Below are 20606 nucleotides of genomic sequence, written 5' to 3'. Positions count from 1 at the left end.
CACACCTACCCTATATAAACATTGGTAAACTTCACTGTCACTCAAAACAAAAACAGAAACAAAAATCACCTCTTAGTTAGTGTTTCCCAAAGCAGAGTCTATGGGACAAAAGTTTCTTAGGCAATTTAATTTATTTGCATGACTAAAAGCAGCGCCAAACAGATTTGGTGGTAAATGCCGAGTTAAAGAGAATTAACTTGACTACTGGGTTTTTCTTTTCTTTTTTTGTTAATCCTCACCCCAGGATATTTTTTCCATTGATTTATTTAAAGAGAGTGGAGGGGGATGGAGGGGAGAGGGGGAAGGAAGAGAGAGAGAGAGAGAGAGAGAGAGAGAGAGAGACACACACACACACACACACACACACACACTGACTGGCTGCCTCCGATAAGTGTCCTGACCAGGGCCTGGGATCAAGCCTGCAACTGAGGTACATGCCCTTGACCAGAACTGAACCCGAGACCCTTCAGTCCAGGAGGCCAACACTCTACCCACTGAGCCAAACCGGCCAGGGTCAGGATTTTTATTTCTAACTCTCCAGGGACATATCAAGAACTCCTATGTCGGACAAAATACACTGAGATTTTCATCTGTCCAAAGGAAATAACTTACTCATTCAGATGTTACATGAACAAACACCTGACACCAAACATCAAAAAAATAGTATTTTCACTAACATTAAAAATGTACACAATGTAGCAAAGTAAAAAACTGTAATGCAAATCATATTTCCTGATTCTTTTGATATTGTTTTAAGACTAAGGGAAGAAGATACAAATCAAGCACATAGAGAGAAAGTTGCCATTAGTCCAAAATGCTGCAAATTCATAGATCTAGGTCAATCATTCTCAAAGTCCACAGTGCATCAGAATTCCTGAAGGGCTTGTTAAAATACAGACAATGAGCCTCACTCCAAAGTTTCTCATTCAGAAGATCTGTGGCAGAACCAAAAATCTACATTTCTAAAAAGTTCTCAAGTGGTGTGGCCTCTGATAGTACAGGGACCATACTAAAAACCACTGTTTGATCTCTGGCAGGGTGGCCCAGTTGGCTGGAGTGTCATCCCAATGCATCAGGGTTGTGGGATCGATCCCCGGTCAGGACGCATACAGGAGTCAACCAGTGGGTGCATGGATGGGTGGGATTGCGGAGCAATGTTTTTTCCCTCCCTCCCTCCCTCTCTAAAATTAGTCAATAAATAAAAAAATTTTAAGCTGTTTTAGATAAAATGCGCCTTTTCATGGCAATTCAGAAAAGCTACAGAGTACATTATGAGAGCTGGTGAGGGGATAAATTTTTATCTGAAACAACAAAACAACAACATAACCCCCACCACCAGCAGCAACAAAAAACAAAACAGTTACAGCTTAACCCTTCCTCAAACAGAAGAAAACTGAGCTAACTGAGCTACTCAAATTGAGCTCCTTGAGGTTTGTGCAAGTTACCAATTTACTCTTCACTGACAGCTCTGCTAAGACTGTATGTGATAATACCTGTAACAGCCTCCTGTGAGGGGGCAGAGGAAACTAACGCTTGGAAAAACTCAAGAGTTCACTATCAAGTACCAGAATAATTGCCAACATTCAGTGGGGAGATAGTAAATTATTTTTATAAACATGGCCCATCCACCCCTGAGCTTTAGACGACTGAAGAAACTAATGAGTTTTGGTAGTGCTTGTCAAATTACACACTTAAGAGTTAAATAACTAAATCTAGTCCTGCTGACATAAAATAGAAGTATACAAGCAGACAGCACAGTTTTTAAAAAAGATCAGGTGTGATGTGCTATGTGGTCACCTCTCTCTTATAGCAACAACACATATAATTCAGTAAAAGTAACCGATGGGCAAGTGTCTGAAGCCCTATCACAGCCTTGACAGTCAAATAAATATTAAATTGCATTCAGTATGTTTTATTAAGGCACAAAAGTATCCAATTATTACTAGAAAGATTTTCTAAAAGACTCAAACAAAAATGGCTCTTAATTGAGTCAACCTAAATTTTAGCCACCCTGAAATCCCCAAAGTCTAAGCCTCATTATACTACAGAACTTCGAAAAGGTTATGAACAATGGAAAGCTCAACTTCCTGTTTTTCCTATTCCTTTTAAATAACAGACATTGTCAAATGTTTCCAAAGCAAGATTTTTTGTGTGTTTTTTTGGTATAACCAAAACCTGCTCAACTGAGAGAAACAGTGCGGTAACAACAGAATTCTTACAGTGACGACATTCATGCTACTTATCTGGACCTAATATCAAGCCAGGACTTTCAGGACATGCACGTAACTCGTGATGACTCTCCGGCAAGGGGAAGTGAGAGAGAGCGCGAGCGAGAGACGAAGCGTGCAGAGCTTGTCTGACCCTACCCTTAACATGCAGGGGAGAGGAGAGGAAAATCAGGAGCCTTCCCGCCAGTTTCTGCTCTTTGAGTGGAATGATCGCAAACCCCAGAAGTGCAAGAATGACTGGGACGTAAAGGAGACTATCAATGGTTATGTCTTTTCCTGCCGCCGTGACGAGCAACAGCAAAGCACAAATGATGCTCAGGTGATGGAAAGCACCAAAACCGTTCAATCCACATTCAGAGTTGTAATAAACTAATGATGCAGAGCCCCATTATAATCCGGACAGCACAAAAAATGAACAGAAATAACAGTTTATTGGCATTTTTCAACTACCTAACTAGAAGCTGACAAATATATATAAACTAATTTTTGTCAAGTAAAGCATAGGTCCCCGCTATTTAGCATTATGACTTCAAAGCTTAATTTTCAAATAAAATTACTGGTCTCAAGTAAAACAACACTTGCTTCAGAAATGTGTTCAGTCCTCTTTTAGGCAGTAAAACCGCCATACTCTTTGGCTGGGTAGTTTGGTTGGTTAGGGCATCATCCTAATACGCCAAGGTTACAGGTTCTATCCCCGGTCAGGGCCCAGACAAGAAGCAACCAATGAATGCATAAATAAGTGGAACAACAAATCAATGTTTCTGTCTGTCTTTGTCTGTCTGTCTCTTCCTCCCTCCCTCCCTTCCTCTCTCTCTCTCTCAAAAAAAAAAAATCAATAAAAAATTAAATTAAGAAAAAGACTGGAATACAATAAAGGCTGAGCGTAACTCTGAAAGGCCCAGAGAGTGAATCATGATTAATGTAAGCCAGTGCTGTCCAAGGAAATTTTCTGTAGTAATGAAAACGTTGTCACTTGCAAATGAGGATGATGGGACCTGTGCTTCCAAATGCTGTGAAGGTACAACCCACATAGTGTTTGACGTGGGGCCTAACACACAGAGAAGTACTTAGAAAATGTTAGCAATATTCTAGAGATTACTTATAACTAGGCAGTAGATGTATCCTATTTTGTAGCAAAGAAGCTGTGTACAGCAGTCAAAATGAGGCAGCACCTCCAGGAAGGAGCCCAGGCTCTAGAGCAGTATTTCCCCAGTTAGCCTGAAGGAATTACCTATTGGGCCTACCAATCTAGAGTCCTGGGCTCCACCCTAGACTTAGTAGATCAGAAACATCAGGAAAGGGCCTAGGAGAGGGGGGAATTAACCATAAGGAGGCACAACAAAATTATTTGGAGTGATGGAAAGAAATGTGATGGTGATTTCACAACACATGTATTTATCAAAAAAATAACTGAATTAAACAGTTGAAGTGGGGGGATTTTACTGTAGGCGATTAGACCTCAGAAAGCTGATTAAAAACTTAAAAAATTAAATGGGAAATGAAAAATCTCAAAATTAGAAATGAGAATCATACAAGCCAAAATAAAAGGGATCAGATTAGCGAATATCATGCATATTTACACACTAGGAATTTTTAAAATGTAAGTTTGATGGATAATACGCTGTTTAAATACTAAATACTAAAACTGACACAAGAAAACACGAGTAAACAAATCTATCACAGAAGAGTCTAAGATAAAAAGTTACCCAACCACAGCTTTTCTTTACCCCTACAAGAACAGGAACACCAACAGCTTTACACCAGTTAAAGCTTTCTAACAAAAATGTGCCATACTGACCTCAAAGTGCTGTGGAGGAAACACTGGTCAGGTCTTAAAACTGTAAGATCAAATTTAGAAAACTACCGGGCAATCTCGTATATGAACAATGATGTGATACTTAAAACTCAAACAATTAAAGCAATAACTCAAGAGATTTATTAAAAACTACTTAATAGGTTTCGTTTCAAGAATGCAAGGCTTTTAAAACAATAAGTAAAACTGTTACAATTAAAAGATTCATACAAAAAGTCATGATAGCAATAGACTACATTTTATAAAATTCAACCAATCGCCTTTTTGTAAACTGCAATAAAGAACTTTTTTCTCTTTTTTCAACATGATTTTAAAAATCGACATCACAAATTTGATGGTTGAACATTAGTGGTTTTCCACTTAAGAGACCAAGGGGCACCTGACAGGTGTGGCTCATGCCTGGGTTTCGGGCTCAATCCCCAGCAGGGGGCGTGCAGGAGGCAGCCGATCAATGACTCTGCCATCACTGATGTTTTTCTCTCTCTCTCCCGGACTCTCTCTGAAATCAATAAAAATAAAAATTTTTTTTAAACTTTTCTTTCTTTAATCCTCCCCGGAGGATATGTGTTGTTTTTTTGTTAGTTTTTTGAGAAAGAGAAGGAGGGGAGAGAGAGAAACACTGATTGCCTCCCATATGCACGCTGACTGGGGATGGAACCCTCAATCCAGGTACCTGCCCTGACTGGGAATCAAACCTGCAACCTTTTGAGGTACGAGATGAAGCTCCAACCAACCGAGTCACCTGGCCAGGGCAAACCTAAACTTTAATGGGGAAAAATTGGGTTGGTTGCAGAGGACTATACCATGAAGACAATTTTGTCCACGTTAAAAAAAATAGATGTAATATACTTCCAATTAAAACACTAACCAGATATTTTATAGAACTTAAGAACTTAGAAAGTCAAAGAACATTCTGTAAAAGCATAGATAGGATTAACCCTGAATAATACTAAAAGCAATGCCTAATCAATGGACTGGGTCTCAAGTTGATAAAGGGCTTCCCCTTGCAAAATAAAAACAAATAAGCTGCTGATTCATTCATTTGCTGACCATCTCCGACGCCAAGTTTCTGTTCAGTGTTTAAATGGTACACTCATGATAGAGACAATCTTTTATTTTCTAAATCATAGTTTATGTTATCTGAGGTACAGCTAAAATGAACACTTCATGACTAAGAATCCATAACTCAACGCTCATATATATGAAGTATTGCAGGTTAAATGTTATTTTCTTAAATATCTCTAAATGAATGTCTTAAATCTTTCTGTTGTATGTATAATTTTATCATATAATACACACTGAAATAAAACTAGAGCTTAATATTTACTTGTCCTGTGGACAAAGTAAGTGTAGTCACCTCTGGAAAAGCACCTGTATTACGTACCTGTATTACCTCCCAGTAAACTTAGGTGTGTAAGCTGACCCTCACTCTCCAAAAAGCTACACACCCGGTCTGTTAGGTAATTCTATAGGCTGTGTCTTTTCTTCAACAAGTTAGGATTTAATTTCCTGTCCTTATCATTGCTTGAGATTTGATACAAGAAAGAACACAACCTTAAGCGGCACTTCCCAAAATAGTGTTGAGAGAGAAATGTTCCAGGTATTGTAAAGATGCCAAGCAAACTCTTCCCTTGAGCAAGTGTCTTAACATTTAAAGAAAATTAAACAGGTTTCTTTTTTACTGCCCGATTTCTCAGAGCTCATAATATGCTAATTCAGACTATGAATTTCCAAGAGAGGGATTTAATATGCATCCTTTCTCAAGCTTACTTGATTAAAGGTTCCCTTTATTCTTAGAGAACCATTAATGGCAAAGAGCCCTGGCTTTGGAGTCAAAAATACCAGTGTTCAAACTCTAGCTCTGCCACTCATTAACTATATAATCTTGGATGAGTAATCAGTTTTTCAGCTGTATATGGGGAAAACATTATTACCCACACTTCAGAGGACTGACTGAAGGGTGAATAATAATAAACAGTGTTAACTACGTGCTTGATCAACTTTAAACAATTGCAATTTTCCTCTGGAGAGTGAAAGCTGATGATACTTATTCCCATACACTCCGCCTTCCCTTTCCCTTCCTTTTCTTTTTTCTTCCAGTTTTCATTCCTGGAATTAATATTCCTATCTGTCTTTTAATTTAACTGTTAATTAGGTAGCCATATTCAAAAACTCTCCTACATATTGACTTGCATCATTCATCTGAATACTGGGACAGAATGAAAAAAAAATAAGTTAGTGGGGTCAAGATATATTAAGTGAAAAAAGCAAGACATAGGATCATAGTATGTATATAGTACACTATCATCCTATTAAAAAGGGATTACACAAAAGAATGAAATTGATGCTTACCATACACAAAAATGGACCCAAAACAGACCAAAGTCATAAATGTAAGAGTTAAAATTATATACCTTGGCCGGTGTGGCTCATTTGGTTAAGCGTTGTCCTGTGTACAGAAAGGCTGAGGGCTAGATTCCTGGTCAGGGCACATGCCTGGGTTGCCAGCAGGAAGCGTGAAGGAGGCAGCTCATCGATGTCTCTCTCATATGTGTTTCTCTCTCTCCCTCTCCCTTCATCTCTCTAAAATCATATTTTTAAAACATAAATAAAAAAATGTATTTTTTAAAAAGATGGTAACATAAAATGTTACTATAAATTTTACAGATTAAGTAAAATTTTAGGGAATTGTAATTACTCATTGAGGGTCTCTGATTTTCAACGATGAATTTTTGTGTAATTTTTTATAAAAAATCAAGTCACAAATATATATATTTTTTTAATATTTGGGAATGGTCTTTATATATGTGTATTTTTTAAAGAATTGAAAGGTATGTAACAAATTTACTGAAAAATCTCTGAGTTGGTGGGACTGTGGGTGGTTTTCTTTTCTTTCTGTGTTTATCTGCATTTCCCAAAATTGCACCAATAAAATATGTATTACAGTACCATAATCTTTTGGCCAGAGATGTTTCAGAATCCTGATTTTTTTTTTTCTTCCTTTTAAAAAGGCAACACAGGCCCTGGACGAGTAGCTCTGATGGTTAGCATGTCATCCCGATACACCAAGGTTGGGGGTTCAATCCCCAATCAGGGCTCATACAAGAATCAACCAATGAATGCATCAATAAATGGAACAACAAAAAATCAATGTTTCTCTTTCACACTTGCTCTCTCTCCTTTCCTCTCTCTCTCTATAAAATCAATATAAAGGGAAGGAGAGAGGAGGGAAGGAGGAAGGAAACACAGTACCTTTAGGTACTGTTATGATTACCTAACATTCCTGCAGGGTCTGGGGCAGTAATCCATAAATGAACATAAATATTTCTGCAGCAAAGTGAAGAGTCACACTAAGAAGGATAAATGGGTGCTATAAATAACTTCACATCAGTTAAGGTTTTCTGTTTTTGCTACCAGAAAAAAATCTAAATTACATTTTATCACCAAAGGAGTGGAATTATTTAGTTCACAAGACCAGAGAACAGGTAAAGCTTCCAATTCTGTCCCCACTGGTTCAACCAACGTGGAGTTTAGTCAGTGCAAACTGTGCACTCAGTTGAAAACAGGTAAAATAGCCCTTAAATTAGTATTTCATAATACCCCAAATTCAAAAAGACAATGTTTCTCTTAGGAAGGTTAAGGCTTTCAAGCACATTTCAAAAATGAAGAAGTTGATGAACAAGTGTCAAAATATAATGTATCTGGAAATTATCAAAATCACATGTATATAAAAAACTCAACATAGCCAGCAAATAAGCTGTTGACCCAAAAGGCAGTATTACTCACTATATTCTACAATTCCATAATTGTGCACTGAAGACCTATAACACATAAGGATCTCACGTGGCCTTCAAATTCAAATCCATGAACTCGCAAATGGGCCCTGGGCCCACACTATCACAAATGCCAAAACTCAAAGGCGAATGCTGTAGGATGAACAATGTAAATTAAGTACTGACCCTTGTTCTCTTGGTCAGAGAATTCCATTTATAAACCCCCAATCCAACAGCACATGAATTCCACTTATAATAGCTGCACGTCAACACTCAGAAAACCAGAATAAGCTGATGAAACACTTATTAGACTATTACGGCATCTAAGTCAGTGATACTTAATACGACAGTCGAATCTGGTGAAAGTATTTGTGCTAAACGTGCAGGTGCCCACACCCAGTGTCACTGAAGTGCTGGTCAGTGTGCTCCTCATCCCTAACACATGCTTCAGGCAGTGACCCAGAACTGATCACAGACATCAAGGACTCACAGTTCAATTGCCTTCAGGGGCTACGTAAATAATACAAACTAGTGCTGCAGAGGTTCATTGTACAGCAATAGAAAGTGGTGGGGGCTTAGGCAAATTAGAAAATACATGCTATGAGTAAAGGTACTCAAATAGTAAGACACTTTTAACCAAATTCAGTCCCTCTAGTAATCAAATGATTGACTGGGATACAGTCTATACTATACAATGGCCCGCTGAAATCTTCAAATTGTCTTAATTACATTTGCTAGCATCTGACACAGCAAATGCCGTAAGTCTCTAACAACACTATATCCTCCTGGAAGAGACAGGATCCTGTTTATTCTGCTTTAGTTACTATAGTGAAACCCCAACAGGCATAAAGTCATTCATTAATTAGAGAGATCAAATCTACAACCTCATCCTGTCTGACCAAGTAAGCTACGTGGTTAAACAGTGCAAGTAGCATATAACTGATAAAGTACAGGCCAAAACAGATCCTGAACCTCTAGAACAATCAGAGTAAGGACCAAACAGCAGCAGCAGTTCCAAGAGATTTCTTTCATTTGCTAAAGAACTACAACCTGGCACATCCTTAACGAGGGAGAGCCATTTTTTTTCTTTCTCCTAATCCCTACTCACAAACAAAAATCTGAGCTGAAAGGAGCTTGCTTCTCTATATCCCTCTAAAGACCCTCTTCCATTAAAAAAAAAAAAAAGCAATAACAATATAAAATTAAAGAACCAGTAATACAAGCTGATCAAGCACTTGTCTGCTTTTACTAAAGATACACAAATCATACATATATGTGAGCAGAAGCTCTTAGACCTCCAGGACTGTTGTTCAATATGGTAACTGCTAGTCTAAACTGAGACTGTGTACTAAAAAAATCATGTAAAATTTTAACAATTTTCGTATTGATTACATGCAATCAATGACACAATAAATATTTTTGATATACTAGGCTAAATAAACTATATTATTAAAATTTCACGTTTCTTTTTACTTTTTAATGTGGCTACTAGAAAACTTTAAATTACGTATGTACCTTACATTATATTGCTATTAGACAACAATGGCCCAGAAAAGGTCACATTTTACAGCTAATTCCTCTAGTGATTACCTTCTTGGCAAGGAAGATATATGGAGGACTTCCTCCGCACTCCCAACCCCCACAAAAACTTCAGTCATTAAACCAGTTCCAGTCCCAGGAATCATGATGATGCAGTAGGTTGCCAGAGTAATTTGGTCACTCACACATCAAACATTCATTCCCGATTAAGTTCTCTTCACAACTCATGACAAATCCATCATTTAAAAAAAAAAAAAAAAAAAACTCTCTCAACTTAAAACTACAGATAAAAGAATATCTTTCCAAGATCAGTTTCTCCTTCTCTCTGCCTTTAAATACACAATTCTCTCCCTCACTAAGAAAGAAAACAAACAGCGTGGCTCAGCGGTTGAGCATCCACCTAGGATTCAGGAGATGGCGGTTCAATTCCGGTCAGGGCACGGTCAGGGCACATGCCCAGGTTGCGGGCTGGATCCCCGGTCAGGGGCATGCAGGAGGCAGCTGATCAATGATGACACTCTCATCACTGATGTTTCTCTCTCTCTCCTTCTCTCCCCCCTTCTTCCTCTCTCTGAAATCAATAAAGACATATTTTTTAAAAGAAAGAAAACAAAGGACCCTTATTATGACCCTGTGGTCAATATCAACCATCCTCTTTCCTTTTGTCTTTCACACCTACCTTCTCAAACAAATGGCGCATACCCAAAGGGTGCCTTTATTTCTTCATTACCCATCCCTAATTTGGCTTTCACCCTCACAACTCTGATCTTTATTAGTGCACTTTCAATAATTACTTCCTTTGTAAGTTTAATAGCCTGTTTTTTCTTGTCTTTGAGCTCTGCAGCTTTTACACTCCTGCCCCTAAAAATTCTCTGCCTTTTCTTTCATCACCATTGCACTTTCCTAATTCTCCTACCTCTGGGAGCTTCCTCTGACTCTTCTTTCTGTGGTTTCTCAATTGCTAGTTTCCCAAGTCTCAACTTCTGGTCTTCCATTCCCTCTCTATGCACTCCCTCTCGGTTAACTGACCTAGCTCAAATCTTTAACTACCTCTAGTTAGCCTAGCTGTGGCCCCATGTGGCATTTCTGTAATAAGACTAGATTGAGCATCTATGAAAAAGTTATGTTTGAAATATTAAGGTATTAGATCTTAATATTTTCAAGATATCAGTGCTTGCAATAATCAATGGCATAGATAAAAGAATTCGTTCTCTAAAACTTTTACTTCTAACAGTATTCTTTTGCAAGCATTTTTGAGAAATGAATGTAAATTTCTAGAAGTTTATAAAGTCAAAGCATATAATCAAGGCAAGTCTTGAATATTTAGTCAAATCTAAAAGGTCAAACTAGCCCGGCTGGGAGTGGCTCGGCAGTTGAGCGTCGACCTAGGATCCAGGCGATCTGGGTTCAATTCCCAGTCAGGGCACATGCCCAGGTTGTGGGCTCGATCCCCAGTCGGGGGCGTGCAGGAGGCGGCTGATCAGTGACACTCTCATCATTGATGTTTCTATCTCTCTCTCTCCCTCTCCCTTCCTCTCTCTGAAATCAATAAAGATATATTTTTTAAAAATAAATAAAATAAAATAAAATAAAATAAAAGGTCAAACTAGACAACTCTGGGCAAAAATTAAGACAAGGAAACTACAATACAAAGTTAAGCAACGTACTTAGGTCAAAATGTCTATATAACCAGGTACTTTGCTACACATGCCTAGTTAGTTCAAAAGTGAAGTCCAAGCCTGAAGCCCTCAGATGAAGGGAAGTGGGTGTGCCTGGCAGACTTGGTGTGGAGTAAGAAAACAGATAAGAAACTGCTAAAGGCTCCTCCTTAAGCCTCTTAGGGTAGAAAAAGTTCCTGTGCATTCTAAAGGAAACCAAGAAAAAACTAGGATTTTGTATACCACTGCTTCTCATTTAAGTAACTTTTGAGGGAAACTGCCTTCAAAAGATAAAACAAAAGTATTTTATGAAAGCCCTAGCCGGGGTTTCTCAGTGGCTAGAGCATCACCCAATGGTCCTGGGTTCGATTCCTGCCTAGGGCATGTACCTTGGTTGCAGGCTCAATCCCCAGCCCGGGCAGGGGTGCATGAGGGAGGCAACCAATCAATGTGTCTCTCTCACATTGATGGTTCTCCCCCCACTCCCTCTCTCCCTTTCACTCTCTCTGAAAAGCAATGGAAAAAATATCCTCGAGTGAAGATTAAAATTTTTCTTTTAAAGTACCTTATAAAAAAAAAAAAAATAGCCTTTATTCAGTTCACAATATTTCTTCATTTTATGAAATGTAGCAATGGACAATGAAACCTGTGACTAAGAGGAAATTACTTTAGAAAACATTTCACAAACAACAATATAACTCTATGACAATTTGCAAACTTATTTATATTTCTCTTTATATGACATTATTTGAACATATTAATAGAATTCTCACTAGAATGGACATGTCATGTTTAAATGCTGGTTAAATTGTGAAACAAGAAAAATCACTGCTGTAGTGAGGAACTCTATCTAGAACCTATCTGGATCTAACAATGTAGAGAACAAATAACTTGCTTTTATATTGCACTTAGCAATGCACAAAACATTTTCTATACATTATCCACTGAATCCTCACAACCCATACAAAATAAAACACTGGGGGACTATGACAAGAGTAGGTCACAATCAGAGATGACAATCATCCTCAAACTAACTCATTGAGGATTAGAAAATACGATACAACTCCAAGTTGCAAATGTCCCTTCCACCAAAAAGTTACGGGTTCAATTCTGGTGAGGGATTTATACACAAAACAAATAAAACCAATTCTTTTCCTTTACTCCAAAGAAGGGACCATTTAACTTCAAAGAACATATTACAGAATTTTAAAAATCAAACTATCCTTATGGCTCTACTGCCAGGGATATATCAATCACATAAAGTTTCAGATGCCAAATGTAGCCAACTAAAAAACAGCATTTGGTTAGATACTCTTTTTAGGGCATTTCCTGATTTTCCATGAGATGGTCTGATGAAACAGGTAAGAATGGAGAAAACTAAGTAAGTTATTAATGTTGAAGTAAAATGCAATTATATAGTAAATACCACCTCACAATTCAGTGGCATTGTTATCTCTAACATAAATGATCACATAAATATATATTTTTAAAAATGCATGGCCCTGGCTGGATGGCTCGACTAGTTGGAGCATTGTCCCCTACACCAAAAGGTCAAGGGTTCGATTCCCAGTGAGGGCACATATCTAGGTTGTGGGTTCAATCCCAACCAATCCATGCCCCCCCCTTTCTCTTCCTCTCTCCCTTCCTCTCTAAAATCAATAAACATATCCTCAGGTGAGGATTTTTTTAAAAAAGAATATTTAAAAATAAATAATAAAATTTAAAAAGCTCGAACATTGAGCATTTTAATTCACAGTACTACTTGATTAATTACAGGCCAATATGGTTACAAGCACTACAGCTATTTTTCCCCAAAGGCTTTGTAAGAAACAGTGAGGAAAATTATTTCAATACAAATTCATGCTCTTAAGCTCTGGCTAATTTTAGTTTGAATCACACATCGCCAAAACATTATCATAGCACTTTAACTATAGGCAAAACATGTTTTTAAAAAAATGAGCAAATCTAAAGTCTATGATACTAGACACACATTTTCCACTAAAGTTTTTCTCTGAATAACTTTCATCAAATGCAACGATCACACAATCACTGTGATTACGACAGACATAATGCAATGATATACAACAGTCTGAAAGTAGAAGTGACTTCCATTAGTTCTAGACATCGGAATTATTTTGAGTTTCAGGTTCAGCACTACTTGCAAATACCTGACAGGGTAGTACCCATTTTCACAATATATCACCTCCACCTGTTTTTATAACCCAGGCACTGGAAAAAGTACTAAAACAGAATCTTATTCTCATGTAACTTTATTCTCGTGTAACTTTCAGTTTGTTTACTGTCTGTCACAGACACACAGGAGATCAGACCATGAAGAGCCTTACCAAGGAGTCTGGATTTTATTCTAAGTATGGCCAAAGGCCACTGAAGAGTTTTAAGCAAAGTGACATGATCTACCCGGAATGGTTTGGAGGCCACTGAGAATGGCCATTGTGTGGAGAATGGAGGGAACCCAGTGAGGAGGTTAATAGGAAACTCAAGTGAAAGAGGGTAACGTAGTGATTGTGGAAATGGAAGGAGACAGATTCAATGCCACTCTTGTCATCAAACAGTCTTGGCTTTGAACCCCTTTACTGTTTACATCCATGGGTAAGTTACTTAAACTCTTTGAGCCTCAGTTTCCTTACTTAACAATGTTTGCAAAGCCCTAGCACACAGAAAACACAATAAACTATTAAACTACTTTGGTAACAAAATTCATCTGCAGGAGGTTCACATGTACTGACTTCGTTTTTCCTCCTAAACCAACATTAAGCCTACCATTAGTAATGTTTAGCAAGGTTCAAGTGCAGTTATATATAAGTACTACACTGACTCCATCAAGCGACAAACTCCTGATTCTCACAGGAAGTTACACTAAAAGTGCTGCTCACAGATATACATGGAGCAGAGAGTCTTCTCCAATTGATCAGTCTAGTCTGCACCTTCAATTTGTATTTTCACATGCTTTCATTTCCTCAATATTTAAGAGTAAAAAGACTATGAGCAGAATCTTGTGGGTAAATGATAAAGATTGTGCTGTCACTACCAATTATTTTAATTTCTTCTGTTAATAGCTTTTATTTAAAATTTTATCAAGGGATGGCATTCCTCGTTCTTACAGTACTGAGGACACCAGAAAACTAAGTTACCAGAAGCTCTCTAAGTACATGGATTATAAAATCTATCTGCAGCTTCCCTTATGTTTAATTCATTCAACAAAGGATGAGCCACCCTAAAATCATATTCAACCACTCAGTATGTATTAAGCAGGGGTTATGGGTAAGACAATATGCCAGGCACTATGAGAGCACAAAGGTCAGTGTAATAAAGCCTTACCCTCGAGGAGTTTACAAACCAGTGAGGAGACTAGGTACTCACAGTTGAAAAGGAAGGAGTGATACAGACAGAACTACAAGAATTAAAAATAAAGAGATCGCTTTCTGTTGAGGTGGTGAGAAAATGCTTCACAGCTAGGTGGAATGCGAGCCAGAGCCTTGGGTAACAGGATTTTGATAAAATTTACTAGGAAGAAAGCAACCACAAGAAACCAGAAAACAGCATGAATTTATATATAGGAGCTTTTTTCAATGAAAAAATTAAATCTGTAAAAGTATACAGAATAAAACCATGAACCTACATGTACTCATCACTGAGCTTCAACAATTATCAACTCATGGCCAATCTTGTTTTATAATTTGCATGTCTTATACAAAAATCCTAAAGGCAGCTATTTTTTTTTTCTTTTTTCTTTTTTTAAATATATCTTTATTGTTTTCAGAGAGAGGAAAGGAGAGGGGGAGATAGAAACATCAATGATGAGAGAGTAATTGATCGGCTGCCTAGCCCGCAACCTGGGCATGTGCCCTGATCGGGAATCAAACCCCAATCGCCTGGATCCTAGGTCAATGCTCAACCACTGAGCCACACCCAGCTGGGCAAGGCAGCTATTTTCATATGCTGCTACGTTCTTCACTGACTCCATCTCAGACAAATCTATACAGCCACACTACTCTCAACAGGTTGCTTCTACTGAAGGCTACATACAAATAAAGTGCAAGAGTCTATTTTAAACAAAACAATCAATTCCCGATTGTTTGCACAAACCAAGGGAACGGTAACAAAGATATTGCAAAATGACAGATAACCCAAAACTCAGTTTACATGTAATTTTGGAATACCTTTTCCATACTTATATTTCAATAAGAATGAATAAAATGGGAGAATTCATGTCAAACAAAATAGAGCATCAAAGCTGAAGTATCTTGGGCAAATCACTTGGTCTCCTTGTCCATAAAACATAAAAAAATCACCTACCTCAGGGACTTATAAGAATTAAATGAATTAACACTGTCCACAAATTCTGCACCTTTAAGCTAAACAACATGTAACAAAACCTATTTTACCATAGGCTAATTGATATAAACAAGAGCTAAGTTCCTGTGGCATCTCATGGTTATAACAAAACGACACTGAGCGAAAGGGCATTATTTGAAGACCTGGCTATATTAAATGCCACATGGTAGTTCCCTATGCTGTTACCCAGTTGACAGAAAGACCTACAAAGCTTCCTGGTTTCCTAATCCTCTCCCCTCATACACCACCCTCTCAAGATGATTTAAGAACTTTCATCCCAAAACACACTAAATGTGAGGGGCTAAGCATTATGAGTTCAAGGAGCTTTGCCTGTGAAACAAAAAAGGAGCTGAAACTGAAGAAAGTATTTTAGTAGGGTAATTCTTGTAAACTGTCGAACTTCACAATATAATCCCTTAATCACTAGAGAGAGCCGTCCAACATCACAGAGGTGGTGTGTGGCCAACCTACGTAGTAAAACACTCTCATTTTCCCCATTTCTTGGCTGCTGGGTTTACTCTCTCAATCAACCACAGCCTCTGTACAGCACAGTAAAAACAGGAGGGCAGCCATCACCACTCTTAGCTATGCCAGAGTGCTAAGAAGTTCAAGATGAGTTAATTACAAGACAAGACAGGAGCATCTTACCTTCATTTCTTACTCTGTCCATAAAAAAGCTCAAACTGTAGGCACTCTCTCCTTGAAGCACGCCCATACCCCTCCTTTTCTCTGGCATATATATTTGCCCTTTCTCCTAAACTCTAAGGGTCTCCACAAGACTTGCAACTGGGGGAGCAGCGGGCAGTAGCAGCTTGTCCCGGGCTAGCCCCCTGAACCAATCTCCAAGGCCTCCTTTTCTCTGACTGTGCAGTGAGCTAAAAGCAGCCCCCGCTCGGCCCACTTCTGTTACTGACTGACTTCTCAGAGTCCACATAGCCCTGCGTGGCTCACTTCTTTCCTATAACGTTTCTAGAGGGCCAAAGCAGCCTTGCCTAGTCCCTCTCTAACCTAAGGACTTCCTTTGTTTCACTGTCCCCAGCTTTAATAAATAAACGTACTCTCAAAATAAAAAAAGCTCGAATTATAATATTGTGTTCCATATCACCTGCTACTGAGAGACACTGCTCACTGTTGCTCAAAACTATCAAATTAGTTTACACATTAAAAAAAAATACAAATGCTGTCACAACTGTTCACCAAGGTTTTAATTATTCTCTTAGCATTACTTTATCAATCTCTCAGTTATCTTCTTGAGATTGTATAGACATCACTGAAGTTCCTTTTTGATTTATCACCATCAGTCACCAATCCTCTTTCCCTATGTGAAGACAGGAGATCTTATCATTAACCCCCACACACACCACAAATCACCCAGTCAATTAAAACCTTCTACCTCAAACCATTTATTTTCAGATATGACCCATTTCTTTGCTGTTTCCCTAAGATAATTATAATGTAGTAAAATACAGCACTTTACAGTTTGCTGGGTGCTTTGTACTCATATAATCCTTACAGCCTATGAAAAAGGTAATTTCCCTATTTTATCCACAATGAAAAAGAAATGGGGAACCTACTGTCTTGTCTAGTTATAAAGTAAGTTAGTAGCTGTCTAGTTATAAAGCAAGTCTTCCAACTCCAAACACCAGGCACTTTCTTACTTTATTATGCTCTTCTCTAGGAAGGGACAGCCTACAGTTCGGCCCCAAACCATTTGCTTCAAAGAGTAAACCACCTTCGGACAACCTCTCTCCACTGCAACCAGATCTCCCATCCCCACACCCACAATCACCCCTTTTCCTGTTTCCTCACCCTCCAGCGATTACTTTCTCCCCATCATCCAATCTCCACTCTTCATGAGTAGATCATCAATCACCCCTTTAACCCCTCCTGCAAATATTCCACCTCTGCATGTTAAAGACGGGCCTCTCATCTCCCTTTCCCCCAAACTTTGGTACTCCCTACTCAGGGTAAGTATGCTCTCACTTCATAAGCTACATAATACGCTTCTCAGTCCTTAACAAGCTACTTAATAACTTTAAAAGTCCCCTAAAAATAGACGTAACTTGCAGATTCTCCATCTCCAGGGTGCCACGCCACTTTGAATTCTAAAGAACAGCCCTTACAAAGATTCTGCCCATGCCCCAATGTCGCCGACTTCTTTCCACAAGTTGGTTAGCCAAAGTGGCTCCCCCCCTCCGACCTCTTCACCAGAGACTCCTCTCCCTGGTTCCCAAGAGGCTCTCCTTCCGCGGGCTTCCTTCCCTCACACCTGGGCCTCCGCCCAACCCACCGACCCTCCCTTCACTCCCCATTCCACTGCTAAGCAGCAGCAGCCCCAGGTGAGGCGGCGGCTCCCCGTTCACAACTTCCAAGTTGAGCCTCTTGTCACCTGTCCTCGCTCAGCCCAGTGGCCCACCTTAGCTCCTATCCGCCTCGCTCCACCCTTCCCATTCCTCCTGCCCAGGAGCCATCCCCTCAAGTCAGTTCCAGGTGCCCGTGGGATTCAACTTCCCACCCGTGGGCGTCCCACCCCTGGGGTCAAGCTCCCCTCCTCTATCAGCTGCTCCGCCCAAGACCAGATGACATCCGCCGCGGCCCCCGCCGCCGCCTCCATCCCCTCTCTCGGACGCCGGGTCCCCGGCTGCTCCGCCTGCCCCGAGCACCACCCACCCCCTCTGGTGGGAACGAGGGGGGCGTGCACCCCAACACGCGCCCCCCCTCCCAACACGCACCTGTTCCTCCTCCTCTTCCCCCCGGGCCCGCCGCGCCGGCGCCCCGACCCCCACCCTCGCCGCGCCCCGGCCTTCCGCGACCCCGCACTCACCACGAGTAGGTCTGCTCCGCCATGGCGCTGACTCGCAGGGGCTCCGCTCCGCTGCAGGCTCTGGCCGGGCCCGGCGGCGGGGGAACGGACGGGCGACGGGCTCGCTCGGGCCGCGAGCGGAAGGCGCGGCCGCGGCCCGGCGCTCGCTCCCTCGCTCGCACGGCGGGCGGGCGGGGAAGGAGGCTGGCAGGAGAGGCCGCGCTCCGAGGCGGCCCCGCTCCCTGGACCCCGGGGCGGGGCGGGCTCTGCTCTCGGCCTCCCTCACCGGCGGCGGCGGCGGCGGCTCCGCTGCGGCTCTAAACCCAACATGGCGGCGGCGGCGGCGGCGGCGCTAAGAACAAGGGGGCCCCGGGACGCGCAGACGGCAAGTGGGCCCCGCGCTCACTGCGCGCTGGGCCGCAGGAGCGCCGTGCTCGGGCGGCGGCGGCGGCGGCCAGGGGACATGGCAGGCGGGCGGAGGTGACGGCGGCGGCAGCGGCTGAGGGGGGCGCTAGGCGGTGAGGCGAGGCCGCTCGGCTCACACCCGCGGAGAGGCGGAGAGGAGGGGGCGGGGGCGAGGCCTGGCCCCGCGCGTGTCACGTGCCCAAAACACGCTCACGTGACGCGCGCGCCCCGCCCTCGCGCCGGGCCCATGCGCGGAGACGTCGGTTCGAGGCGACTGTTGCTCGCCAGGCTCCTGAGATTGGGCAGTCCCCCTCCTCCCCGCCTCCCCCCGCCTGGTGCCGCCCCCTCTCCGGGCGGAGCGGTCGCCTCGTTTCCCCCATCCCCTTTCCCTTGCCGAGGGGCTGCCGCAGCCAGCCAATCAGGAGCCGCAAAGCGCGTCCGTTGGCTGTCAATCAGCTGTCAGAAGTTAATCAACAGCCTGCCGGCCAAGGGTTCCCAACTGTCAGTCAACTTGTCAGTCCTCAGGCAAAACGCTGCATCTCTTGTTCGTTTGTTCTTGGTTCCATTCATGCGTTTAGCAAATATTCTATGCAACAAACCTTTATTGCGCCCAGGCTCTATGCCAAGTCCTCTAGGGGCCAAGTTGAATGCACACACTTGCCTTCGCTTAATCAATCAGCGGATATTTATTGGGTGCCAACTATCAACTCATTCTGCTGGATCTCTGCCTTCTGAGGGCTTACATTCTGGAGGAAGAGACATAGACAGTCTAAGCCGACAAATAAAACAAGTGAAGATAGTTTCAGACGCTGCTAAATTTTATGAAGATGATAACACAGGGTAATGGGACAGAGAGTGTGTAGGGGTGAGGGCTACTTTTGATGGGGTGGTCAAGAAAGGCCTCTTGCCCAGGAGGTGACATGTGAGCTGACACCTGAAGGATGAAAAGGAGCTGGCCTTGCAAGAGGAAAAGGCTCAGGGAAACCACCCATCTGGAGTACTGGAGGTAGGCACAGAAGTAAACATAATAGAGCTAGACCAGAGACCAACAGAGTGAATCTGGGGCTTAGGGGGAGAGAGCAGGGAGGGATGAATTGCACCCCAGGGCATTGAGGAATGCCTCTCCAGGAATGAATGAGGCCAAGGCTTACCAGGAGAAAAGGTATTCTAGGAAGACAATAAATGAAAATGATCAGTGCGGCTCCAGGTTTCAGAAACGCTTGGGCAATAGACACACTAGCCCCCCTGGACCCCCAGGCTCCACATGGAGCAGAACCCGCACACCTGAAACCAGCATACCCAAGCTCCTCTGCAGCTTGCCCAATTTCAGGCCAGGATCTAGCTCTGCTCCAGTTTCCCAGGGCCTTCCCAGGCTTATGGGGAACACCACACCCTGAATCTATCTCCAAATGGATCAGCTGGCCATTGCTCATACATCTGCCGCTTGCCTGTTCCCCTAGGGAAACCCTTTAATGAGAAAGCCAAGTACACTTTTCCTTCAGAAGCAATCTCTCCTTCCTCCTTCCCCCACTGCCAGGTGCCAGGACCAGTCAAGTTCAACGTGTTTCCTGAAGCTCTACAAGAGAGTCCTGGGAAAGAGCCAGCTGATAAGATCACTGTCCCGGAGACGGTTGAGGCAGGGCCCCCAAATATTACCAAAGCACCAAAGACTCTCCCCTGACCATTCACAGAAAGATACCAGCCTGCAAATACCTGCCTAGCCATAAATGCCACTAGATCTGGGGATAGCATGGGGAAACGGGAAGGCAAGGAGCCTAAATTCTTGTGTTTTTTTTTAATGCTAACACTTTTTAAAAAATTGATTTTAGAGAGAAACAGAAACATTGATTTATCGCTCCACTTATTTATGCATTTGTTGGTTGATTCTTGTATATGCCCTAACGAGGGATTAAACCCACAACCTTGGCATATTAGGACAATGCTCTAACCAACTGAGCTACTTGGCCAGGACAAGGAGCCTAAATTGTTGACATTAACTTAGCTCTTAGAACTTTGCCAGGTGCTTTCACA

General features: G+C 41.6%; 1 protein-coding gene across 1 annotated transcript in view; it reads right to left on the bottom strand.

The window, feature by feature from the left end:
• The window catches only part of SPPL3 (signal peptide peptidase like 3), a 61479-nt gene extending 42681 nt beyond the window's left edge, over positions 1 to 18798 (bottom strand). The window contains exon 1 of the mRNA XM_081122678.1: positions 18192 to 18798. Coding sequence (XP_080978804.1) covers positions 18192 to 18214 — 23 coding nt within the window. The 5' untranslated portion in view covers positions 18215 to 18798. The remainder of the gene's footprint in view (positions 1 to 18191) is intronic.
• Positions 18799 to 20606: the final 1808 nt, after the last annotated feature.

The sequence above is a fragment of the Miniopterus schreibersii genome (genome assembly GCF_964146895.1).
Source record: "Miniopterus schreibersii genome assembly, chromosome: 20".
Taxonomy (NCBI): domain Eukaryota; kingdom Metazoa; phylum Chordata; class Mammalia; order Chiroptera; family Miniopteridae; genus Miniopterus; species Miniopterus schreibersii.
This window is presented reverse-complemented; position numbering and strand designations above follow the sequence as displayed.